At 35.0% G+C, this 27,716-nt stretch overlaps 1 protein-coding gene across 2 annotated transcripts; it reads left to right on the forward strand.

Moving 5' to 3' along the window:
* The first annotated feature begins 5,034 nt into the window (after window positions 1-5,034).
* On the forward strand, window positions 5,035-9,099 carry LOC7471858 (heterogeneous nuclear ribonucleoprotein 1). 2 transcript variants are annotated; one of them, XM_024581569.2, is made up of 5 exons: window positions 5,035-5,365; window positions 5,482-5,606; window positions 5,871-6,098; window positions 6,437-7,637; window positions 8,568-9,099. In XM_024581569.2, the coding sequence occupies exons 3-5, from the start codon at window positions 5,877-5,879 to the stop codon at window positions 8,591-8,593; spliced, it is 1,449 nt and encodes a 482-aa protein (XP_024437337.1). In that variant the 5' UTR covers window positions 5,035-5,365; window positions 5,482-5,606; window positions 5,871-5,876; the 3' UTR covers window positions 8,594-9,099. The 2 variants fall into 2 exon arrangements, with proteins under 2 accessions (XP_024437337.1, XP_006377630.1); XM_006377568.3 differs by having other exon boundaries at window positions 5,037-5,365; window positions 8,519-9,099.
* Window positions 9,100-27,716: the final 18,617 nt, after the last annotated feature.

Below are 27,716 nucleotides of genomic sequence, written 5' to 3' on the forward strand. Positions count from 1 at the left end.
GTAACTGGCACTACTATTATTAGAGGAGGCACCTCTCTTAGATGAGGTGCTACAGGTATGTGAGAGGTTGAATCCTCTAAAGAATCCTCTCTCTCTCTCTCTTGATGATCTAATCCGGGATCTTGACATCGTTCCCATGCTAGAGAGCGATCCATCATCTCACCTTGCCTTATGTGCACCACCCTGAACCAATTTGATACATATCATATTCTAATTCAATTCCTAAACCCAGACCAGAGCTCTGATACCATCTATAACAACCCTAAAATTTATGTTCAAAATAAAGAGCAAGGACATAATAATTCAGTTAAGATTAGGGTATTTTTTTTCTTGCAATCAATCAAAAATCCGGCAGAGTTTCATCTATATTTTTAGGTACTAAGTTATCAACTCTTCTTCCACAATTCCCAATTATCAAATTTCATACTCATCTTATCATCCAGGACTTCCTCTTCTCATTACATCATAATTTCTCAATAATCAAATTCACACATATTTAAACAATTCAATATCACACATTTACATAGATGTAATTCAATGAATTATTCTACAAATTATAACTAAAGTACACTATATAATTCAAAGATTTACAAATAAAGACCATTAACGAAATAATAATTGAAATAAATACATAATTATATAAGAAATTCATAATTAAAATTATACTATATATAAAAAAAAGCTTTCGATAAACTATTGACACATAAATTCTGGAATTTATATTAGCCAACAAAATAATAAATTCATTCATTAAAAAATGGTACCCAACAAAATATAAAAAAACTAATCTACTATTCAATCCGATATGGGGAGGTACCTGAAAATTGATTTGATATGATTATTCGATTAGACGGATGAAATAAAATATCAATAAATTTTTTCTTATTTTCTTTCTTTCTTTTTGAAAATTTACTCATAAAATCATTAAATTAATTTGCTCATCTAATATTATATATTTCAATTAAATTTCAGAATAAACCTTAATTTTTTTTAACATCAACAAAAAATATAATTATTCTTATTGCCCATTAACCCGGGCATCAATTCAACTAATAGGTGGTTAATTTCTCGTCCATTCATTCAATAAGCACTAATTCCATCAATCCATAAAATTAGTTCAACGATTCACTCATTCATCAGGGTACTAATCCCATTAACCAGACAATTAATTTCTCATCATGCCTATTTACCAGGGCACTAATTCCATTAAATCAGGAATTAGTTCAACGATTTGCCCATTCACCAGGGTACTAATCCCATTAACCAGGGAATTAAATTCCTTATTACGCCTATTCACCAGGACACTAATTCCATCAATCCAGGAATTAGTTCAACAATTCACTCATTCATCAGGGTACTAATCCCATTAATCAATGAATTAATTTCTTATTACACCCATTCAAATGAAATCGTCAGCGCACATAGGCTACTCCTTACTCAGAAATCGTGGACGAGAACTAAGTCATTGTTGACCTAGAAATCATCAACGCAATCCGATTCTACGGCTGATGCTGAAATCATTAACGCACATATACTACTGTAAACACAGAAATTATTGATGAAAATTGAGGCATTACTAACTCAAAAATCATCAACGCAAACTAAGTCATTGTCGATTCAGAAATCGTCAGTGACAAGGTGAGTCATTTCTGGTTTTGCCTTCTCCCTAAGTAATGCATAAGGTTATGCTACACGTTTTCCCTTACATATATTTCAACCTAGCTGAATATAAGCATCACTAACCACACTTCCTTCATCATACATTATTACACAACACAAAAACAACATCTCCGTAAGTACATTTACCAAGGTTTCTCCCAAGTCATCACTTCCAAGACCGGCACCTAGCATTGCTACAACCATATATTCTTACATTCACAATTTTATCTTGGTAATGCACCTACACAACTAATACAATTCTACAACACATAAAGGTTCTATTTTCATTCCATCTCATGTCATTCTAAATGTGTTCATCATGCATAGTTTCCTTCATGATTTTTCCCTCTTCTTTGACCGGACATTGTTGTTTATTTTCTCCCTAGTTTACACATGCAATTCTTTATTTTTATCGCAAGTGTATTCATAACAACATGATATAATTATAACTTCGTTCACTTGGTTCATAACCATGCAATTTCGCCATTTACATGACAGGTTCAAAGCATTAACTTTAACATAAATTCTTTTTCAGCTCAAAGATCCTTCTAAAGGTTCAACAAGGTCACTATTATGTGCATTACATCCTTCTAACATATTTTCACACCATTTCTTCAAACACATGCATAATTTATGTCATTAACACATGTACAAATTTTTGTTTTAGTTTCACATGATCAAACAACTTTGACAAGGCCATCATCTTTGCATTTCATCACACAAACACATTTTGTCCAACCCTTTTTTAGGTTCATGCATTTAAAATTGTTCATGTTTCTTAGGTAAGGGTCCGTGCATGTGTTGTTCATTCATCCTTTGTTCTACTTAGGTTTGTTCATTTATTCAAGATTCCTTGAGTTAAGGTGTAAGAACACTACCCCTTTTATTTTTTAAGTTTTCTTCCCTTCTCTTTTGTCTAAAATCTAGGGTAACAACCAGCTAAGAAAAGGATATTGGTCTTACCTCATGTTTTTAGACAACTTGTGAGCAGGTTTTGGTGGTATGGTTCTTCCCTCAAATCTTGGTTTTCTCTTCTTCTTCCTCTACTGGCTGTAGCCGACCCTTCCAGCTCACTTTCCTTTCATGGTTTTCTCTCCTTTCTTCTAACTCTTTTCTCACCTAGCACCCAAGGAGGTTTGCATGCAGCTAGGGTTTTGTCAAGTTTTCTTTAGGAAAGAGGAAGAGAAGCAAGAGCATGCAGTTGAGCACATGCAGCTGCTGTAGTTAATTTTTGGGAAGAGGAAGGGTCACCTTCTCTCTCTCTCCCTTGCATTTATACCCCTTTTTTAATGAGATGAGGGTGTTTGGGTGCTGGTCAAGGCTGTACTTATCCTTTTTTTGGGTTATTTTAGGCTAGTTTCTATTCCAATTCTCCTTTAGGATTGGCCAACCCTCCTCCTCCAGGATTTTCTTTAAGGTTGACCGGTTTATATCCTTTAATTCTTCCTAATTTTTGTCGGCCAAAGACTAAATTTTTTATCGGGTTTTACAAAACACATGGATTCTTTAGCGCACACAACCACCGTTGACTCATAAATCGTCAATGAAAACTGAGTCGCTTATGACTTAGAAATCATCAACAAAACTGCTTCCACAGCTAACGCATGGATTCATCAGCTCACACAACCCTTATTGACTCAGAAATCATCAATGAAAACTGAGTCGCTGTCGACTTAGAAATCATCAACGAAACTGCTTCCACAGCTAACACATGAATTCGTCAGCGCACATAACCCTTGTTGACTCAGAAATCATCAACAAAAATTGAGTCGGTGCCGACTCAGAAATCATCAACAAAAACCATGTCGCTGCCAATTCAGAAATCAGCAGCGACGATGGAGTTGTTTTTGGCTTTACTTTTTTTTTTGGGTGTTTACATTCTCCCTTCCTAATATAAATTTCATCCTCAAAATTAAAGGGACTTGTATTGATAGTGCCTCCAAATTCTCAGAGCAAATATCATAGTAACCGATTTCAGGTCGTGTATCGGGTAATTCTCTATGTGAGTATTTAACTATCTTGACGCATAAACGATCACTTCCCCATGTTACATCAATCACACCTAAGTTCTTTCTTCGAGGCATCATTACTAACTACGAAACCCTCGATATTTGGAACGTATCAGTTTTAGTATAATCAATTTATCAGATGATGGAGTCATTTCTGTCTTTACTTTTTTTTTTGTTTACATAAAGATTTATGAGATTTCTTACTGGTAGTTCGCGTGGATTGTCGTTGGAGGTTGGACAATTAGACGACTTGTGGTTTGCGACAACTCAACCTTTAAAGAATTATTCAAAGTAAAAAAATATCATATTTTCAGGTAATAAATCTTTAAATAATTCTAAATCTGTCTAAAGAGATCTTAAAGACTCTCGAATAATTTTATTTTATTATTTATGCTATATATATACTATTCAGGAATCAGATAATTATAAGCAAAAACTTTTTAGGCTTGAAGTAACTGAAGTTGACTTTGTAGGTTTTTGAGTTAAGATTCTTTAGCCATCATAACTATAACTAGAGTGAAAGAGGTGGCTAATGAAGCCATATGAATTAACTCTACATGTAAATGATGAATTATCTTGGAAAACTATTGAGTTGTTTGCTCCATGATAGGTAAAGTTTCATGGAGTTGTTCCTCAATTTTATTTTTTTGTTTGCTTAGCAATTTTGCCAAGTATTTTATTATGTGCCTGTGCATTTCTCATATTGCCAATTAAGCACTTCCTCAATTCGATAGGTGAGGAAATTCATATATATAGCAATGGTGAGGTGTATAAAGACAAATGTGCAACCTAAAACCACATTAAAATCATATTATCACCTAGGTTTTGAATCATATAATGTCAGAAGAAAGAAAGTGGCCGTAGTTATATCAATTTGGATATTAATGATCTCCTATAATTATATTTGGTCCAAATGTATGAAAACTTAAATGAGAATGGGAGGGGAAAAAAGAATTTTAAATTTAATTTCATCTTAAGAAAGAAAGAAATGTGCATAAAAAAGAGAGAGCATGTCCTAAAAAATGCAAAAGTTCTATTTAAGATTTGGTTCTAGCATCCGATCCAAGCAGGAAATAGTTATATGATACGTTAACATAATCTCAAATTCAACATCTCCCACAAGCCTTGAGCTCCATCCTCTAAGATTTCAACAAAATAGTGCAAACCATTATTATGATACTCATGCATTGTAAAGAAGAAGAAGAAGGAAACTCTATGCTACACAGAAATATTTAAAATGTAATGTAGTAAAATAGCACGAAAATAAATTATGTACCTGTGGAATCTTTTTTATTTATTTTAAAAATGAAATCATCATCCCTAATGAATCTAAAAAGAAAAAAAAAAGGAAAAAAAATCCTCTCTCCTGTCTTCACTCTTTAGGCTCCTTCAAATATTCTCACAACAGAGGATTGCCAAATCTCAATATCTCTCTCCATTTTTGTATTATATAAATATATTCTCTCTCTCACTCACCTTCTCAGCTACAAATTCCATTTCTGTTCTTTTCGTTTAATTAAGAGGAGTGGAATAACTAAGAAAAGATAAAAAAAAAAAAAAAAAAAAAAAAACGGAGAGGGACACATAAAAGCCTCTCTTCAAAGCATGAGCACCTCTTCCTCTGTTTACATTTCAACAATTCCTCCCTTTAGATCTTAGCTTCTCTCAAATTTCCCATCTGGGTCCTCTCCAATATGGTAAATTATTAATCTTTCACTCTTCTTTTCTCCTGATCTCAATCAAGCATTATCTGGGTCGTGATACATCCACAACAATTCCTGTGCTTATTATTATTATTTTTTTGGTTCATCAGTTATCATGGATTGGCTTTTGATCGGTGCTAGAAGGATCAGATGGTCCTAGATTGGATTTATTAAACACCCACCTTCCTTTTTTGACTGGGCATCAATCAGATTCTATCTAAATCATTTTAAACGGGTATTCTTTTTTCTTTGCTTGTCTGACTGTTCTTATTGACAGATTGATCTGTTCTTATTCTATTGATAAACATTGAGCATTAGCATCGAAGTATTTATTCACTTGTATAATTCATATTTGTTTACTACTAATTAAGCTAATGATTATTAGATTATCAACTGAATTATAAATTTTGTTTGATTTGGATGTTATATTTTGAACTACCTTTTCTTTTGATTGGTATTCGCAATGGATGAGAGAATTTGTTGTAATGGATTCTTGTAGCAAGAGATGGAATCAGATCTTGGTAAGCTCTTCATTGGTGGGATTTCATGGGACACTGATGAGGAACGTCTAAAGGAATATTTTAGCAAGTATGGGGAAGTGGTTGAGGCAGTGATCATGAGAGATCGAGCAACAGGCCGTGCCCGTGGCTTTGGTTTTGTTGTCTTTGCAGATCTTACTGTTGCCGAGAGGGTCATCATGGAGAAGCATGTGATTGACGGCCGCACGGTGAGTAGCTTGATTGCAAAAATCTTCTGTGCATTGTGAAAATTTATGGCGCAATGTTAACTTTCTTGTTCTAATTCAGATCATATTTGTTTAGATGTCCAAATTCATGAGTTGAACATACTCTTTCTCCCATGTTTAACTCAGAGTTAGTATTGTGAAATTAATATTAGGACGATTAAAATATTCGTATTTTAATTTAGTTGCAGAATGTTTTGAAATGTATCAACTTCAAGTTTAGTACTCTGTATTAAAGAGTGAAAGAGACTTTATTATTGACGTTAGAAACTAGAATGAAATGTAACTGCTTGATTTTAGATACTCCGCTCTCAATGTCTCAGGTTGAAGCAAAGAAGGCTGTTCCTAGGGATGATCAGCACATTTTAAGTAGAAGCATTAGTAATATTCATGGTTCTCCAGGTCCTGGACGCACCAAAAAGATTTTTGTTGGAGGCCTGGCATCTACAGTTACCGAAAATGAATTTAAGAAGTACTTTGAGCAGTATGGTATTATTATTGACGTTGTAGTGATGTATGATCATAACACTCAAAGGCCAAGAGGCTTTGGCTTCATCACTTATGATTCAGAGGAAGCAGTTGACAGAGTTCTGCATAAAACATTTCATGAACTCAATGGTAAAATGGTTGAGGTCAAGCGGGCAGTCCCAAAGGAGTTATCACCAGGGCCTAGTCGGAGCCCTCTGATGGGGTACAACCACGGTTTGACTAGGGCCAACAACTTTCTTAATTCATATGCTCAGGGATATAATATGAGCTCTGTTGGAGGTTTTGGAATGAGGATGGATGGTAGGTTTAATCCACTTGTCACTGGTCGAAGTGGCTTTGCTCCATTTGGCACCAGTGGTTATGGAACGAGTATGAATTTAGAGCCGGTCTTGAGTCCAAGCTATGGTGGAGGTTCCAACTTTGGCAACGCTCCTGCATATGGGCGGATCTCAAGTCCCTATTATAGTAGTAATCCAAGCAGGTACAGCACCCCCATAGGTTATGGTGTTGGGAATGCAAGAAATGATTCTCTCTTGAGCCCTGCTACTCGGAATGTTTGGGGAAATGGGGGCCTCAACACTGCCACAAATCCTGGCAGCCCTGGTCCTCTGGTGGGATCTGGATCTGGAAGTTTTGGAGTTTCATTTGGGAATAATGGAGCAAATTGGGGCACCTCTACTGTTTCAGCTCAAGGTGGAGGGATTGCTTCTGGCTATACTAGTGGCAGCATGGGTTATGGGAATGGTGACAGCAATTATAGTTTTGGTGGGTCAGGATATGCAAGAAACAGTGGAGCTAGTGTACCACCAACTTCATCATTCTCTGGTTCAATTGGTGGTTATGAGGGGTCCTATGGGGAACTTTACCGTAGTGGTTCAGTTTATGGTGATTCAACTTGGCGAACTGCAATCCCCGAGCTAGATGGGTCCGGATCATTTGGTTATGGACTCGGAGATGTAGCTTCAGATGTTACAACTAAGAGTTCTGAGGGTTATATTGGGAGTTATGGTGTTACAAGTAGACAGTCAAATAGAGGTAACACTTTCCTTTGAACATTCTTTGAAATTGTCACAAACATTTATGTTGAGTGAAAACTTCTAGAAGAATTCTTTTACTGGAGCATCAAAACAATTATATGATGTTTGAGCGCTCTTTTATTTCTTTTGCATTGACAAGTTCATAGCAAAATCTCAATTAGGTTTGCTTATAAAGTAAAAGATGGGTTTTATCTCCTCATTGAACGATGTTATCCATTTCCATGTAGACATGCCCTTATCAATATTAATATCTTTGGATTGGTATCATAACTTTTTATTTCCCTTCACCTGCATTTTTGTTGAAAAGGATCCACACTGCTGCCTCGACTACACATGCTTTAGTAATTTTCTAGACGTGTTAATTCTACATGGATTTCTTTTTTTTTTTAATTATTTTGACTGACCTTGTCTTGCATATAATCCTTGAATTCTTAACAATTTGGATCGATGACATTTCAGAACTTTAATTTGGTAGGCCTATTTATATATTGTCTAATTCTCTTATGCTGGAATTCACTTGCATAAAAAACTGCGCAGAAGGTTTTTTTTTTTATATATATATATATATATATATTTATAGTTCTCTCATTCTTTCCTTTGGGAGTGGAAGTGGACATCAATAATCTCTATATTCAAAAAGTATTCCTATGCTATGTTTGACTTAGTGGACACGTGTGTACATATCTATCTAAATATGCGAGTTCATCTAAAACATTGACTTGTCCAAACATGCATTTGAGCAATCTGAGTTTTAAAAGATATAATAAAATATTAAGACGCATCTTCAGCTTTTAGCTATTTTGGTTGCTGATATTCAGTAGCTAATTGCTAACATCTGGTACTAATTTTAGCTTTTCTTTTAATTGGTACTTGCTTCAGGAATTGCTACCTAGGAGATCTGTTAATGGATATCACTTGATAATTGTAGGTGAAGGAATCTCTTTAAACAGGTGAAGAATTGTGAATTTCATACGTCCCGTCTTGATTACGTTCAGCTTATAAAGAAATTTATCTTACAGAGCTAACGAGGGTTCTTGATTTGCATTATACACATTGAGAGAAAGCAGTTACAAGGGATTTTGTTTAAGGTTTGAGATTTGATTATTTTTTCTTTCTACATTAGTCAAAAGCTTAGGTTCCTTTGGCATTTGAGTGAGGTGTAAAATCGGATTGTGGGACATATACTCAGGAAGATTGGTTCCATAAATGTATGTGCATCTTCAGCGAGGTGCCCCTGTGGTAGTGGTAGTTGGTTAAAAAAAAAAGAGAAGGATTTTCTTTCATTTTCTTTTTTGATTTTGCCTGCCTAAGGTGCTGGTTGCTTTCAGTATTTTTCCTCTTTATTTGTCTCTCCCAGATTGTATTTGAGGTTTTTTCTTATCTGCTAGTGTGAAACATTATAAGGGATGTTCTTTTACGATCCCCACCCCCAGAAATAAGTTACATAATATTCTGATTCATTTTTTATTAATTGACAGTACTATAAAAGCAAGTTCACACTCGGATGGATGCTGTTCTTTCATGTATTTAAATGAATGCGAGATTGAGGTTGAGATTGTGATTGCAATTGCATGTTATTACCCTCGTATGGTTCTATAATTATTAGGTAGCATAAATAAATATTTTGTACAAAATGCTAATGATATACTTAAGTTGTTGTCGTATGCGGTACGCGGACATGCGGTGTTTGGAGTCGCCACTTAGTTGTTTAGTTTAGGGTATTTATGAAACCCGAATGTACTGGTCTTATCAGAGATTTGAGGGTAAGTGATTGATTGTGGTTAAAGAAGGTATTAACACTCCAAGCACATCTTACCTGAAATAAGTTGTTTTGTGGTTTGATATGGTTTAGAGGTTTTGATGGTTTTTTAGTTGGTGGACTATTTGTCGTTTAGGATTTGAGATTTACTTGTATGAATAAACTTGACGTTTAAGAATTTATTATGGACCGTGTACCCAAATAAATTCTTAGAAAAAGGTTCTTTGTAATTTTTGTATAATGGTGAAAAATACTCTAAATTAAAATTGATGAATATTTAAAATAACTTTAAAAATTTTCTAGTCAACTCTAGTATTTCAAATACCAACCTCATTTGTACGTCTAACATTCTATACTAGGATTTTTAACTATTAATTCTCATAGATTAAAAAAATAGTGGTCTATTGAAATATTAACTAAATTCTCATGAATTTAATAAATTAATTATTAAATTCTAAAATCCATGTGAGTACATATTATAAATTTTTATATGGAAATGTTAAGCAATATGATTTTCTTTTTCTTTGTATGTTTTAGACACTTGACTGAATGCAATTAAAACATTTAATTGTTTTTATCCTTTTGGTTTTAAACATTTAAAAACATATAAATAAAAACTACAAACGCATACACTCATCTTCTTTTTACTAATTAAACTACACCCACTACAATTACATTCAATATAAATTAAACACACATTAAACATTTATAATTTACAAAACAAGCCTTCCAAAATTCCCAAATCAATCTGAAGAAATGTTGGGAACCTAGGAACATTGCTTGGGGAATTTTGGAAGTGCAGGAATGTTGGTAGAACATCTGCTCTACGTGCTGCCGCCACTGGCGGTGCATGGGGCCACGTGTCACCTTCGATGAAAATAAAAAATTGAGGGATCGGGAATATCTACTCCTTTCCCTTCTCCCTGTGCCGGCAGTGAGGACCAACACCACCTGCAAAACCAAGAAAAATCAACAAACAATCAATTTAAGTTTTTTTCTTTTTCTCTCGATCTCTCTCTCCTCCCCCCACCAATCTTTTCTCCTTCATAGGTTCAAAGCCACCATTGCTTGCTGCTGTCTTGATGGTTGGAGATGGGAGGAGAAGAAGCTGTCGTGACTGGTGGCGCGTCAGTACATGCAATGATAGGACTCGGGGGGAGTAAACTCATCTGCGAGATGCACATCTTCTTCTTTCTCCCTGAGCTGGCGGTGCTGCTGATGGTGGGTCACTATGTAGATGAGGGAGGCGATGTTGGTTGGTTTTAGGTTTGGGTCTTTTGGTTGTCTGAACAAGGTGAGATGGAGGTCGTGAGGGTGGTTGTTGTCGAACTGGGTGGAGGATCGACTGGCTTGGGTTGAAGGCGAGGTGTGGCTATCCATTGGAGAAGAGGTGATAAGGGGGCTGTGGGGCTGAAGGTCGAAGACGTCAAAAATATATTTTTCGGGTTTTTGTTGTTTTTTTGCTATTTTTTATTTTTAATTTTTTTTAAAAAAAAATTAAACAAAAAATTGGATAGCAACAATTATTATGGACTTAAATTGTATAGTTGCTGCTGTGATCAATTGTTCTGAATCATGGATTGTTTGCCCTTGTATGAATGGTTACAATTATGTACTTATAGTGACTTTGGTTGTCTGTCATCGGTTCCATCTTCAACTATATATTCTGATACTCTGTGTTGTCGAACTGTCACTTATCCAAACCTGGATGGAATTGCATGTGTCTTGATTGGCTTTTCAAATCACTTTCATTTCATTTCGTTTTTCAAGCAAAAGCTACTGTTATGTTGTGGTCCTAATCCCCCTGATCCTTGACTCACAGTTGGAAATTTGTCATATAACCTTTCTTTCATGGTGTTCTCGCCTTCCTTCTCACAGTTTGAAGTTTAAACCACACAATTTTAGGCTTTAAATAAATCCCTCCCTGACTTGGGCTGATTTTCTACAGCATGCTGGACTTCGAATTTGATGCCACAATAGTAATGTTGCTTTCATCGCTAGCCTAATTTCTCATTAGTATGGGCTTCTAATATTGTAGCCTGTTGGCCATTTTATAGGGTTTCCTTCACGTTTTTGGGTTTGAAAGAGGCAGGTTGTAACAGTGTCAAATTTGCACGAGGTGCATATTTCGGCAGACTGTCCAAAACAGTGCCTAGGGGTGCTGGCAGCCATGCCTACAGGGGCATAAATCGGCAGCGCGGATTTGTGCAGCTGTAGGTTCGTCAAAGGAAAATCGGCAGCGTAGATTGTTGACGAACATGGGCTGGACGATGGAATGTCCAAGCCAGGCAGCAAAACTCGTCAGGGGGGAATAGGCTGATGAGAACTGGGGCTGTCGCGGAATTCGGCAGCATAAACATTGACATCCTGCACGCAGATGCGAATTCGGCAGTGCAGACATTGGCAGCCTGCACGCAGATGCGAATTCGACAGCGCGCAACGGCTTGTGCAAGTCGTTGGTTCGACTTGGCACGATCTGAAACTTGGACGAAGGACTGTCCAAGGCATGTGAGTGACTCAACAGATGACGCAGCAAAAGCTGGTAGATGGGGCTGCCAGGTGGGCATGCAGAACGTGGGTAGTGGCAGTTATGGATATCCAAGATCATGGGATCATAGGGGCTGAACATGGGGGCTGACCAGGGGTTACTCTCAACCCACTAAGATCATGGGGGGGAAAACTTTCCACTACTTGGTAGATAATGGGGCCACTATGTTCATGGGTGGACATGAGTGAGATAGTGTCCCACTACTTCCTTAAAAGTAGGAATGAGGGGTGTGCCTTGTAAATGCTTGTTTATAAATACTTGTTGTAGCTCTTGGTTGAGGGGGCGGCATGTATGGGAATGCAGCAGCATGCGTGGGGAATGTTCAGCATGTAAGGGCATGCAAAAACATGTAGAGCACTAGTTAGAAATAGCTTGGTGTAGCATACAATCTTTGTGCATAGCACACATACGGATTTGTGTGTAGTTTCCTTTGTGTACGAGATTAATAAAGGTTGGGAAAGAGTTCCTGTAAAGCTTGTTGTGCACTTTGATTATCTTATTCTACTTGTGTATTCCGCTTGCTTAGTTACTAGGCAAACACGAGTGAGATTGGCGAGGGAAGACTGAGTCTAGTGAGGCACTGTTGCGAGCATGAATGAATTATCCACGCATGCTTGCAACAGTAATAAGGTAAGTATATTACCTTTGCAAAGTAATAAGTGAAATGAATTTGAAAAGTGGGGAAGAGGAAGAACTTACCTGGTCTTCTGGAAGCGAAGGCGCGCGGTTGCTGATTGACCAGCCTCTTTCTTGCTTTCCCTTCCTCTAGTCTTTTCTTTCTTGTTCTCTGGCTCTTCTCCGTGTTTGTTCGCCTGGCTTGCTCTCTGATTTAGCAGATGGAGGCGTGATGGATGACCGGCCAAAGCTCTGCTTCGGTTCCTTTGTATGCTCCTGTGTCGTCCTCTTGTTCTTCCTCTGTTTTTTTGTTCTTTTTCGTTCGTCCCCCTGTTCTTCGTGAATTCTTCTGGGTTTTTTCTTGCTGGTTCTCGGCTCCCCTGTATGTGTTTCCAGTGTCTTCGTTCTCCTGTTTCTGGGTTTCTCCCCTTTTGCTGGTTTTGCCTTTTTTTTTTCCTCCTCCGTCGCGTCCTGTTGTGTTCGTATTTATAGGCAAGGGAAAGCACTTGCGCCTCTCAGAGTGATCGTGCAGCCGCTGGGATAACATCCATTATTGGACTATTAGTGGCACATCGTGGGGGGAAAAAAACGTTACCACGTTCTCTGCCGTTTCTGTTGAATCGGGATGGAGGAGATGAACAGCAAAATGTTAATGGCCATTTGCATTTTGGTCCTTGAAGTTTTGAAAGTTTTGTAATCAAGCCCCTTGGTAAATTATAATTGGAACCCTGTATCTTAGCGTCATTTACAAAATGATCCTTGAACTTTAATTTCTTGTAATTTTAACCCGAATCAGCCCCAAACCTTGATATTTCTTCAATTAAGCTCTTGATTTCATTTTCTTGGCCCAAATTTCAATTTATTCCTCATTTTTTCCATTTCATATTTTTTTATTGTTTTTTTTAATAAAATAAGATTCAAAAATTGGGTTATGACAAAAAAAAAAGTCGAATATAAAAAAAACATCCATAAAAATTTCATATCTGAAAAGATTTCTCTTATACACCTTTAGAACGTAGTTGGCGCATTACAAAGTCCAAAAGGCATCATTGAAAGAAAAGTACCATAAAAGCATATGAAAATGGTCTTCTCTTGGTCTTTTGGTGCTATAGATGCTTGATTATACCCTGAATAGCCATCTAAAAAATAATAGTACACGTGCCCAAGTAGCCTATCTAATATTTGATCAATGAATGGTAAGAGAAAATGATCCATTTGAGTGGCCTTGTTCAACTTCCAGTAATCCATTTAAATTCTCCATTTAGTCACGATTCTTGTAGGGATTAACTTATTGTTTGTATCTTTTACCACTGTCATTCCTCCCTTCTTTGGTACTACTTGAACATGATTGACCCATGAGCGATCAGAAATCAGATAAATTACTATAACATCTAACCATTTTAAGATATTTTAATACACCACTTCCTTCATTGTCAAGTTAAGTCTTCTTTGGTGCTTTATAGTAATCTTACTTTTCTTTTCCAATAAAATCTGGATCCACCCAATAGCTGACTTATAATTTCTAAGCATTCTGAACAACTTTTCCTCTTCTTCACTGGAAAAATTTGATGAAATAATTACCAAAAAATATATGATTTTCCAAGATAAGCATACCGAAGGTGTTTTGGTAAAGGTTTGAGCTCTAAAATAGGTGGTTTCTCAATAGATAGAAAGGGTTTTAAAGGTCCTTGTCCAAATCGTTCAAAATATTTCCTATTGTTAGGTCCAAATAAATTGATCCACAAGGTATATTTTAACATTTCAAGATCCTCTACCATAGTCTAATTAAGATCAACTAAACAAGCTTCTAAGGATTCATTTTGTTGACTAAACCCATTGATAACCAAAGTGTCAATTGTTTGGATGATAAAACAACTCTCACCTATAGATGGATACTTGATGGTATTAAGAACATTAAAAGTCACCTCTTTCTTGTTCATTCTTAACCCCAATTCTCCTTTTAAGATATCAATTAAAGCTCATCTAGTAGTTAAGAATGGCATGCCAATAAGGATGGAGATTTCCCTATCCTCCTTTACGTTCTGAATGATAAAGTCCACTGAAAAAATAAAATTACCCACTTTGACAAGAACATCTTCAATTATTCCTCGTGGTGTTTTATTGAGTTATCTTCTAATTATAATGAAATTATATTAGATCTCACTTCACTTAATCTAAGCTTTTCTAAAAATGGACAAAGGTATGCAATTGATACTTGCATGTAAATCATATAAAGCTTTTTCAAACAAAGAATTTCTAATTGAACAAGGAATAATGGAACTCCCTAGATCTTTAAGCTTTATAGGTAATTTCTTTTGTAAAATAACATTCAATCTTCAATAAGAGGAACCATTTCATACTCTTCCAACTTCCTCTTATTTAACAAGATATCATTTAAAAATATCATATAACTTGCCATATGCTCAAGAGCATCCACAAAGGAATGTTAATATGTAATTTTTTAAACACATCTAGAAATTTAAAAAATTGTTTATCAAGTTTGTTCTTTTCTAATAATTAAGGGAATGGAACTCCAGGTGTTAGATCTTGTGATGGGATTGGTTGAATTTCAAAAATCTCTATGAAGGGATGTGGTGTTTAGAGTTGCCTCTCATGATCTTCCTTGTTAGATTTCTTTACTGTAACTGGAGTTTATAATTCTATGTATCTTCTTAAAGTTTGAGCCTTACATTGTTTTTTTGGATCCACTTTTAATTTATTTAAAATATACATGTGATGGATACACATACACACATAACAAAAGAAATGCAATAACCAAATGCTAGAAATACAATGATACCATTTAGTATATTTTAACGTGAAGTTATTAACACAATTTTAAGTATTCATAGTACATAAAAATAAATACCTAACAAAATTATAAATAGTGAAACAACACAATCAGTGCTTATAGACCTGCAACATATACAACATTATAAGAGTTATTAGTCATCAATAAGGCTTATGCTCATTTTTTTTTTTATGAGGGAAAGGAATCATTATGTCAATTAACACTTTTAACAATTTTGCTCAAAACATTCAACTCAAATTCAATAATACCTCAAATCATATGACAATACTTGTGCTCATCATTGCAACTAAAATAACATTACAAATTTAACATCTAGCCATAAAATACATATACGTGGTTTTTTTATAAGGAATGAGAACAATATGCTTATCCAGAATTCTGTTAGCATCGATTACATCATATACATATTGAATTACGCACTAGCTGTTGTGGCATCTAAATTTATATTTGTCACTTTTGATGTTGCCTTTACAATGAATTATGTAATACATTCAAATCTAAGGTTGCCGACTATATGTCACCACGTAGCAACTCATTTGCTTAATTTTTGATTCCCTAATCAATAATTAATATTTCATTCCCTTAGTTACCAATTTTCTTGGGTACAATTCTTGGAGTAACCACATTTCCATCATACAATCTAGGATAGTTTCAATGGTTTCTATTATTTGAAAACAACAACACCATGATTTCTACTCATTGGAAACAACAATACAATAGTCTCTATTCAAAACAATGACAACCATATAAATTTTGTTTTTTATTTGGGACAACTAGGAAGTAACTTTGTTGCTCATAATTTAATTTAAAGAACTTGTCACTTTAAATAGAAGCGCACAGGGAAAGGAGAATCTACATCATCTTATAATTAATCAAATCGTACTTTGCTTCCTTGGTCATCATTCTTTTGGGCAACTAAACATCAAAAGTTACCATGTTTATAGATATTTGTAGTTAATCGTTGACTATTAATGTATATCGTATCTTTAGTCACTGATATTGCAGTCATTAAGTATCGTTCATTTCTTATCCTTAGTCACCGACACTGCGGCCACTAAGTATCATTCATATCTCATCATTAGTCGCTGATACTATGGCCACTAAGTATAATCTGGTCATCCCCTCGTGGATGACAATAATTCTGGAAAACCCATTTGATTGCCAACAAATTCGACTATTAATATCTTCCTACCGAGCTATCTTTAATATTTTACTCCACATCTTCATACATCCTTATACCACATTATTTTATTTGAGCTATGTTCAACAAATAACTGATGACATGTATTATGGTTTAGGAATCCTTGTACATATAGGATTCTTTCATTCATAACTATTCATTCCTAACTATGATCAATTTTGTATATGGTTCTTTAAACATTAAGTTCGATTGTGAATAACACATCATACTCTTTATTTCATCATATTAGTAAATATTTTCAAATGAGATGGTTCACAACACTCATTATCCTAGTATGGATTCCATTAACCGGAGTTAACCTCATCCTTTACTCCTAGCTATCCAACATAGATATCATTAGCCAAAGTTAATCTTCAATGCTTATTCCTAGTTGTCCAACATGGATACCATTAGCCTAAGCTAATCTCATCATTAATTCCTAGTTTTCCAACATTGATACTATTAGCCAGAGCTAATCACATCATTTAATCCTGGTTATCCAATTTGAATACCATTAGTCGAAGCTAATCTCATCAATGAATCCTGGTTATCCAATATGGATATTATTAGCCGAAGCTAATCTCATTTTGACACTAAAAATCATCAACGAAAGAACTAAGTCATTTTGACACTAAAAATCATCAATGAAAACTAAGTCATTCTAACATTTCTTTTTCCTAAATTCACACATATGGTCAATACCAAGTTTTCCTCTTAAAAACCATACTTTAACCTAGTTTTGGACATAAACCACAACCAAATTCACTTCCCAAGTTTATGAAGCAAAAGAAATATGAAATGTTTATATTCTATAATAATATCACACATTTATCAAACATTATTAAAGAGGAACCATCACTCATTACTATCTTTATGAGGGTCTTTTTTTGCTATTCTCTCTTAAGGTGGCCGAAGCCTATGTCATTCCCCTAACAAGCATATTTTTGTGTTCTTCATGTGGCAACATCAAATTCTCATTCATTATCGCGTGGCATAAGGTGTTCTATGCATTCCAATTATAAAGTACTATTAAATATGTTCAAGGATCATATTATTTTCCATAACCTCATCAAGTTCATAAGTGTTCATTTCATCAATTTTTTTACTACATCATTCCAAGTGTTAGAACCTTTAATCAACAACAAATTCCAAGTAAATATTAGAGCTTGAGTAATCCTAGTTGGTTTAGTCCACCTAACTTCGAACATTATTTGGTGTTTTAATCGTAATTAAAGTTTCAAACTCTTTTTCGAGCATGGTTTGTCTCTATGGAAAGTTAATACATAAGACTACAACTTTTATGAAGGACATAACACCCAGTTTTTCCATCTACATGTCTTAACTCACTCATTACAGTAACATAATAAATTTGTCAAGTACTATGCCAGTCTGGACCTTTACTTAGTGTTTTTGTCATATATGGAGTTATTCAACTCCAAATAAGTCTAGACTAGTTCCATTTGAAATGTAACATCCATACCTACCGTAAACCCTCGAATATAATAATCTCATCTTGATTTAGTAAAATAAAATAAAATACAAAGGATGTGGAGAAATGATTAAATTAAACAAATTAATTGGATTAAAAGAGAAGTTATTTAATGAGAGGGGTGAAATTGAAAACAATAATAAAGGAGTAAGGAGTTAGTAAAGAGAAAGAGAAGTAGTGGGGGTCAATGGATTGATAAAAGGAATGGTGGGGTCAATGTGAAAATAGAAGTAAATATGGGGGGCAAGATGCAAATAAGGAAATAACATAATTATATATAACAAGAAATCTCTAGAAATCCCTAGAGTAATGGCCGGCCAAGGAGAGGAAGAAAGAGGAGAAAAGAAAAATTGAGAGGAAACCTTGTAAATTCATCCTTTGAATCCAAAGAAAAGTGAGAGTAAGTGAACTAAGAGTGCTTCAAGTAAGATTTAGGAAGAAAACTTAGAGAATTTACTAGTGGGAAATGAAGGGTTAGAAGAAGTAAGGAAGGAGAAGAGGAAAAGGGGTTGTTCTCAATCTCTTGACACATTGTTTTGTAATAGAAGGTTACAAGCTCTCTTATTAAGTCACTTGAATTTGTTTGTGTTTTTCTTGAATAATTAAGATTTTAGAATACCTTAGTATAGGTTTAAGAAGTTTGTTAAATAATGATAGGTACAGGCATTTTGTGTTTATAGTGGCTGAAAAAGATGGGAAATTGCATGGGAAACGAATTTACACTTGTTGAACTTAGAAATCAAAACTAGACAGGTTGTCTTTCAATTTCTCTACTAAGATTTGGACCCTAAGATAACAGAATTTGAGATACTTTTCATCATGAAAGTTGTAGACATGGATATTGCCTTTCAAATGAAATTGACATTGCTTAAATTGGAGTGACAAAACACTAAATATGAAAGAAAAACTGAAGATAGGTCAAAACCTGGGAATCAGCAAGATAGATTTTTGGGTTTCTAAAATTTGGGCATTTAGGCGTGTAGATGGAAAAACTGGGTATATTCATCTTTGAAAGTTGTAGACCCATGTTGTAGTGTTCCAAAGAAATAAACCACGCATAAAACCGAGCTCTATAGCTCCGGTTATACTCCAAATACTAAACAGTGTTTGGAATCCGTTATGTTGAGCCATCTAAAACTTGTAAATTGGTAACTTCTATTTGGAATTGTTTTTTTATTACAAAATGTTGAATTATGAAGGTAGTATGTATATGTGTGTATGTGTGGTCAAGACTTGAAATTTAAATTAGTGTAACTATTGGTACAGGTGAAATTATAGAAAATAGACGAGAGCAGGGTACGACTAGCAGAGCATAGATTTCAGGTAGGTGTCTGACACTTAGATTTCTAATTTAAAGTCTTGTTTAATTCTTTAACTTAGTTCCTAATAAGATGTAGTTCAAATTTTTGTATTTATATATAGTGTCTGAATGATGGTGGAACCAGTTCCTGGTTTGGGACTGGCGCCTGGTGAATGGGCTGATGATTGGACCAGTGACTTGGTTTGGAACTAGGGCCTTGCGAAGGGGCTGATGGTTGGACCAGTGTCCTGGTTTGGAACTGGTGCCCTGCGAATGAGCGATCAATAGAACTAGTTATTATTGGACGATATTGGTGTGCTGATAGGTGGGAAACTATAGAAATTGATGATAAATGAATTAAAAAGCAAATTGTTAGTGTAATGAAAAATGTACTAGATCATCTTAATTAATTTAATTATGTTTATACAAATTACTATGCAGATTCATCTCAGCAGCATAACTTTTAGTTGAAGCATGGGTGTTCCCTCTGTATAGTCACTTAAGTTAATAGGAAGATGGAAGAATTTTCTTTTGGGTAAAGTTATGTAGTATTATTTTGTTAAAACTTTAAGTAGTAATTTGAAATTTAGAATCTTCATTATGCTAATGTATGAATGCAATTACGATGGTTAATTAATAATTACCTCTTAAATCCTAGGATTCTTCTCATTTTTATAACTTGATAATTGTGTGATTTTTTATCTTAAAAGTTTGGGGTGTTACAGTTTGAGACTTGGAATGATTGGATTGTGTATAAACAATGAATATAGGATGTGTACAAATGATAAAGCATTTACCATGTTTTTTTTTTTTTTATGGATGATGCATTGGTTTCGGTACTAGGGATGTTACACCTATAATGTTTATAAAGACACCAGCTTCAAATTACATCGTTTTAATACTCAAAATTAACAATTATTGTAGCACCCAAAATCTGTCTAGTACTATGTCAGTCTGGACTTTGACTCAATTTTTTTTTTCTTATATCTAGAGTTATACAACTCAAAATAAGTCGAGACTAGTTCCATTTGAAAAATAACATTCATATCTACAACTTGTATGCAGACACCAGCTCCAAATTGCATCGTTGTAAGGCTCAAATGTAACAATTATAGTAGCACTTAAAATATGTCAAGTACTATATCGGTCTGGACCTTTACTCAGTGTGTTTCTCATATTCGGAGTTATACAACTCCAAATAAGTTTAAACTAGTTTTATTTATATGATAACATCCATACCTACAACTTTTATGAAGATATTAACTCCAAATTACATTGTTTTAAAGTTGTAAGGTTGACTAGAAGTTGGCTAGTAAGACTATCAGAATTTTAATTATATAAGAGATAAATTTGATAAACACACTAAGTATTTTTATGCATCACAACATCCATTATCATTAGTCCATGTTCAAAGAAACTCTCAATTCCTACACATTTTCAAGAACCCTAGAATCACAACATTGAGATTTTTTCAATTATCCTTTACTAACTATGAAATCAAGGATAAAAACTAAGGAATAACACTTTTATCAACAAATTGAAGAGTTCTTGCCAAGTTTTCTTCAATTGTTCTTCCTCTTCATCACCCATGCTTTTCCCTCAAGTTCCTCTCCTCCAACCAAGATTTTTAATTTTGGCCTAAAAGTGTTTATCTCCTCACAAACCTATTTGCAAGCTTCAATATCACAATTTGAAAAGATTTCTCAAGTGATTTTTTGAAGAGAGGCAAGAGAGAAGCCTCTTTATCTCTTTTTAGCTGTTGTTCCATGTTAACAATAGTAGCAAGCATATTGACATTAGGTTTTATAGGTCAATTACTATTATACCCCAACTTATCCCTCTTAAATTTCGGTTTATTGCATTGACCCGACATTGTATTTTTATTTTTAGGACCTTCCCAAAATCTGATCGAATTCACATTATAACCTAACATAAAAAAGTATATCTTAAGACCGCACGTAAAATTTCAACTTGATCCAACGGTCGGATTGGGAGATACATACAATATTGTAAAACTAGACAGTTGAAAATTTCACGCCAAAAATCTGAATTTCGCATACCATATAATTTAGTTAAATCATAAATTTGTTTCTAAGTTTCTTACCAATTTTAGTCCCAATATCACGATTGTGTATGGGGATTATACTGAAATTTGAAGTTTCTCGTGCAAAGGGTCATGCATTGATTTATTTGACATTTCCTTCTATTTTACACATAATATCACCCAATTTACAAAATTTCCTCCTTCAAATTAAAATATCAAAATAAATCAAAAGAACAAACATTGGTATAAGTCAACATCCACCACCCGGTGTTCTACAACTGATCATCAATGGAAATATATATCAATTCATACTTTTAATATTCACCATTGGAGCTATTTCTCTATCTCTTCTTAGTCATAATCAATTAAAAAACAAACAATCTAATTAACCCTAATTACTAAACAACTTAAGACAAGCACTACAAATTTAATCTAGTAGCAACCTAAGGAATTAGAGAGATTAATGAAGCTAAACAACATAAGCACAAGTAGTTGCATTTAATTTATTTGATATTCTTCCTAAGATTTGCTAATTTTTGACGCAAAGAATCATTAACCTTAATTGCTTCACAAATTAGAGAGATTAAACATTTATGAATTTGATATTTAACCTAGCAATAGATTGCAATAAATAATAAACTAGTCCTCATAGTAATTAAACGAGATAATCATGAAAATAGGCATCGAAGAACATTCAATACTTAAAGAATAAACTGAACAGTGAAAACAAATTAGATTTCATAGTTTTATTGATTCTAAGGCTTCCATTTTCTTTGACTAAATAAAAATTTAGTTACACAGTACTATCATGAAAACTCGAAGCATAAAAAGAAAGTAGAGAAAAGGGAAGAGGAAAGAGGAAAGAGGAAAGAGAGAAGAGAGAAGAGAGAAGCAAGATGTCTAATCTTGTCTCTCCTTTTTTCTTTTACAAATTTTTTCCTCTTTAGAAGCCTAAAACCTAAAAATACTCTCAAAATTATCCTCCAATAATAATCACCAAATCTAAATATTTAATGAAATTATTAAATAATGAAATAAAGTCCTAATATAACAAGGAAAATGATTTTTTCAGCTAGAATTCATGCACCAAATTTGGAAGCTTTCAAAAATAAATCACTTCATATTAAATTTGCAAGCCAAAGAATGTTCTAGCATATTGGCAGTACAAGTACAATGGTTTTATGCCTTTTCAACCTCGATTCAGTTAGTATCTCTCAAAACTCAAAACATGAAAGTTGTGGAACTATTTCTTAGGGTTCCATGGCAGTTTGAATCATCTAAATTGGATCTTGTATGAGAAAGTTAATCCCAGATCACAAAGTTGAGATGAAACTTTCCAAAATCACCTAATTAACTTCGTTTTGCCTTTAACGCCTCCATTTGCATCCTAAATTAAAATATAAAAATAATGAGTACATTTAGGCATCAAATAAGTATAAAATACTAAACATTACAGGAGAAGAATGTGACATTTTTCATTCTCATAAGTGATTCACTCTCAAATTAAACATAGGAATAATTTTAGTTGTATTGGCTAATAGGAATAATTTATTGGTGCTCATCTTTGTTGTATTGGCTAATAGGAATAATTTAACAAGAAAATCCTAAACTAAAGCTTTCCAATTAGTGATTGAGTCTGTGGGCATTAACTTTAACAAATTTTTTGCTCTATCTTGAAGAGAGAATAGAAATAAAAAAAAAGCGAATGACATCATCAGAAACTCCATTGTGCTTTAAAGTGTCTCAAATTTCAAAAAAAGCTAGCTATATAGGCATAAGGGTTGTTGTGGCATCGATGAAGTAGAATGATGGATATTCCTCGTGGATCAAGAGATGTTGGTATTAATCATGAAATTATAATTTGAAGGGTTTATAAGTCGCTACCTAGTATTATGGTCACTAGAAAACCTACTGGTCCTTATAAAGGTTGTTTGAGAAATTCAAAATTTGAGCATACTCCTCAACAATAGGGGTTATGTCAATATCTTTCAAGGAAATACATTTTTAATTTGGGTCCTAGAAATGCAACAGGGCTTTGACTACTGAGATTTGTATCGGAATCTTTATTAGATGGGAGATCCTTCTATACATTCTTTCAAAAAGATTCTCATCCACATAACCTATAATTGACACAAGTTTCTCCTTATTATTTATAGAACGATGTACTTTAGTTATGTTTAGTAATTCCATAGCCTTGGTCCTTGGGTAATTCCCCTCAGCTAATTGCATCATCTCATATTTTTGTCCATATTTAGAAAAACGTTATGGAAGTTATGGTCTCAACTCAGAAAAATCATGTAGAGTTCAAGATCTTCAATATGGTTTTCTTTAATCCAAAATGAATTATTAGGGACTCAAACATCCTGAGGGTAAGTTCTAGTCATTACCTAGTGACTACCTCTCGTAAAGGTAGTATACGGGTTTACAAGGAATTGTTAGGGCATAATATGACTGTTATTACCAAGCAAACACTAGATCATAGTTGGGAGTTTCATGAATCTAAACCCCGATTAAAAGTCATGAGGCAGACTAATAATCCTTCACCTAACCTGGAATTTGGTTTATACTCTCATAATTAAAACACATAAAGGCATGAATTCAAATTCAATGTACTTATGCATGAATAATATATAAAAAAATGCATGCTAAAATTAAATCACCCAGACCAACAAATAAATAGGACACAACAAAAGAAAGAGCTCCTAGTCCTCACTGCAGCTAGAGAGAGAATCTAGATAGAGATGCTCTCTTTCTTCTTGGAATTCTCTCCTCGTCATGGTGTCTTGCAGCTACTGAGTTCTCATTTGGAGCTCTTTTCTCCGTTGTTAATTTCTGGCTACCCACAGAAATTAACGCCTCACTCATCTTCGATTCAACAACAACGAATCCCAGAGAAGTTTCAGTTAAATCTATTTTGCAATGTGGTTATGCCTTCGGCATACCAAGATCCTTTTGTCTTAGATCCCCATGCATTAATGGGATCTCTTGTTCATCCGGTGGTAGACTACTGACTCTCTCTGCCAGCGCCGATAGGGACCCTCACTCCTCTGGTGTTCATGCCCAACATATTTTAGTTGCTAGTGCTACATGATGTTCTCCTCACTCAAGTACCTTCACAACACCTATTGTAGGGACATGGCAAGACTAAGTTCTCATATCTGGACATGGTAGGAACTCCCCTACCCTTCCCACTCTATAATGCTTCTTCTGTTGTTTATTAGAGGGTGTAATCACCCTCTGTAGCCCATGAAGTGTTTACCTCATGACTCCCTAGTTAGTCTGTTTTTCCGATCTATATATTCGTTGATATGTTTGTATTTTGCTGCTGCCTGCAATGTTGCTGCTACATTTGCTTGGCTTTTGTTTTGCTCTGTGTGGGGTGCTCTCGTTGGAGTCTCTTTTATTGGTTGTAGTGGTTGTTGGTGTTCTATTGTCATGCCCTGCTTGGGTTTGCTTCTGCTAAGCTATGGCTTGGTGGTGGCTGTCTCCTTATGTTTGTTGGTGAGATTGTTATACGCTCAAACTGTTTAAGTAAAATGAGGCCAAATAAGCTAAAGAATTACTTAATTATTAAAGGGTATTTTAGGTTATGCATATTTTCAATTCAGTTGTTACGTAATTTATTATTTGGAAACAATGGATCATTTAATTCCTATTAAAAGCTAGTTAAGAGGATCAGTTATTTCCTATTAAAAACTAGTTAAGAGAGTTAGTTGCTATTTATTGCAAGTTTGTTAAAAGCCTATAAAAGGCTAGAGTATTGGAAATTAAGGATATCATTTGAATCCCAATTGTGTCGTGTGCATTTGTGGAGGTTTCATGGCTCCTCAAATTGCCAGAATTCATTTATACTTCTTTAGGTATAACAAGTTGGTATCAGAGCAGGCATTCCTGCGACATGATTGAGGGAACAAGATTATCCCAGTTATCTGAAACAATACAAAATTTACAAGAGGCAACCACTGCCATGAAAGAAGAGCAATCCAAGCATGGAATGCTTATAGAAGGTGTGCTACAACAACTCTATAATTTGGCATCAAGCTATGATAGCCTGGTACAAATTACAACTAAAACCCATTCAGGGGAAAGAACTTCTAACAGTGTCAAAATAAATGCTAATCCTATGTTTAATGGACACTAGGGAATTCAGGCTCGATCTCTTCAATTGGATTTTCCTTGTTTTGATGGGGGAGATCCTAGCGAATGGATCTTAAAGGCGCAACAATTCTTTAATTATTTTAAGACTCCATAGGACCACAAGTTGGAAATTGCTTCTTTCCACATGGAAGGAAAGGCGCTGACTTGGTATTATTGGCTGTAAGAATCAAGCCCAGTGACCAGATGGGGTGACTTTTTGGAGGCTCTTCGCACCAGATTTGGACCTTCGGCATATGAGGATCCAGTGGGTGCATTCACCAAATTAAGGCAGACTGGAAGCGTAGAGGAGTGCCAAACAAATTTTGAGATCTTGTCCAATAAAATAAATGGGGTAAGTGAAGAGTTTCGTATAAGTACCTTCCTAAGTGGTTTAAAAGATGAATTGTGAATTATTGTTACCATGTTCAAACCAAATACTCTTGTTGCTGCTTTTAGTTTGGCTCGGCTACAAGAAGAAGAAGTAATTAGAAAACATTTCTCTCATTGATACACTCAAAACCAAAATAACTCATATACACCTTCATTCAAGTCTACTCCTCTCAGATTACCTGGACAAAATCCCATGCCCAGATTACCAGCCCCAAACTCAGCACTTAAACTTCCACCCCCCTAACAACCAAGATATAACCCACCATTCTAGAGAAGAAACCTATACCCCATAAGGCGTATAAGTCTTAACCAAATGCAGGAAAGAAGGGAAAAAGGTTTGTGCTATTTTTGTGATGAAAAGTACCATCAAGGACACAAATGCAGCAGACCCAAATTATACTTACTCGAGGGAATGGAATTCAAAGAGGAGGGAGAAGAAGAGATATTTAATCAACCTGATACAGAGAATATACTTGCATTCCAACAAGCTGATCTATTAGGCATATCCTTGCATGCCATTGCAAGGGCACCTTCTCCCAAAACTATGAGATTAGTTGGGAAATTGAGACATGTTCAGTTATTGTTCTTATTGATACCGGTAGCACACATAGTTTTATTGATGTGAATGTGGCAAAGAGGGCAAAACTACCAGTGGAGGAAGGCCAATTGGTAGTCCAAGTTGCTAACGGGGACACCCTTCCTTGCCAAGGTTGCTGTAAGACAGTTCTTTTGAAGATGCGAACCTGTAAAGTTTTAGCCAATCTGTTTTTATTGACCCTAGGTAGGTGTGATGTTGTGTTAGGGGTAGATTGGTTAAGAAGTTTGGGAACTATTCAGTGGAACTTTACTGATTTAAGTATGAGTTTCTTTGTGGACGGAGAGAAATTATTTCTGCAAGGCTTGAGGTTACCCAAGGAAGCCATTGAGGAAGAACATAGTTTGAGCAAGGTTGCCCTTGTAGAAGGGAGAGGAATATGGCTGCAGTTTCTGGAAATCAGTGATAGTCCAGGAGGAGCACCAGTAGAGCCTGCCCTACAAACTATTTTGAATGAATTCAAAATAGTGTTTGCTGAACCCAATGGACTCCCACCTCCTAGGAGTCACGACCATCAGATCCAACTCCACGAAGCAGCTAAACCAACATGTGTTAAGCCTTATCGATACACCTACTATAAAAAAAAAAAAATTGAGAAGCTGATCAGGGAAATGCTAAAAGCTGGGATCATAAAACCAAGTCAAAGTCAATACTCTTCACTAGTTCTCTTGGTGAGGAAGACAGATGGAAGTTGGCGAATGTGTGTTGATTATCGAGCTCTCAACAAAGATACCATCAAAGATAAGTTTCCCATTCCTAATATAGATGAATTATTAGATGAGCTTAATGGTGCTGAGATGTTTTCTAAACTTGACTTGTGATCGGGCTACCATCAAATCAGAATGAAGACTGAAGATGTGCCTAAAACTACCTTTCGTACCCACGAGGGGCATTATGAGTTTTTGGTGATGCCTTTTGGGCTCATTAATGCCCTATCAACCTTTCAAGGATTGATGAATAAGATATTCAAGCCATATCTTAGGAAATTTGTGTTAGTTTGTTTTTATGACATACTTGTGTACAGTAAATCTATTGAAGAACATGTGGGGCATCTAAGAGCTGTCTTAGAAGTTTTGAGACGACATCAACTATATGTTAAGGCCTCAAAATGTATCTTTGGCTGTCAGGAAGTGGAGTACTTGGGCCATATTATTTCTAAAGAGGGAGTCCAAGCGTATTCATTCAAGATTTCAGCAATGATGGAGTGG

The sequence above is a fragment of the Populus trichocarpa genome, chromosome 11 (assembly GCF_000002775.5).
Source record: "Populus trichocarpa isolate Nisqually-1 chromosome 11, P.trichocarpa_v4.1, whole genome shotgun sequence".
In the NCBI taxonomy this organism is placed as follows: Eukaryota; Viridiplantae; Streptophyta; class Magnoliopsida; order Malpighiales; family Salicaceae; genus Populus; species Populus trichocarpa.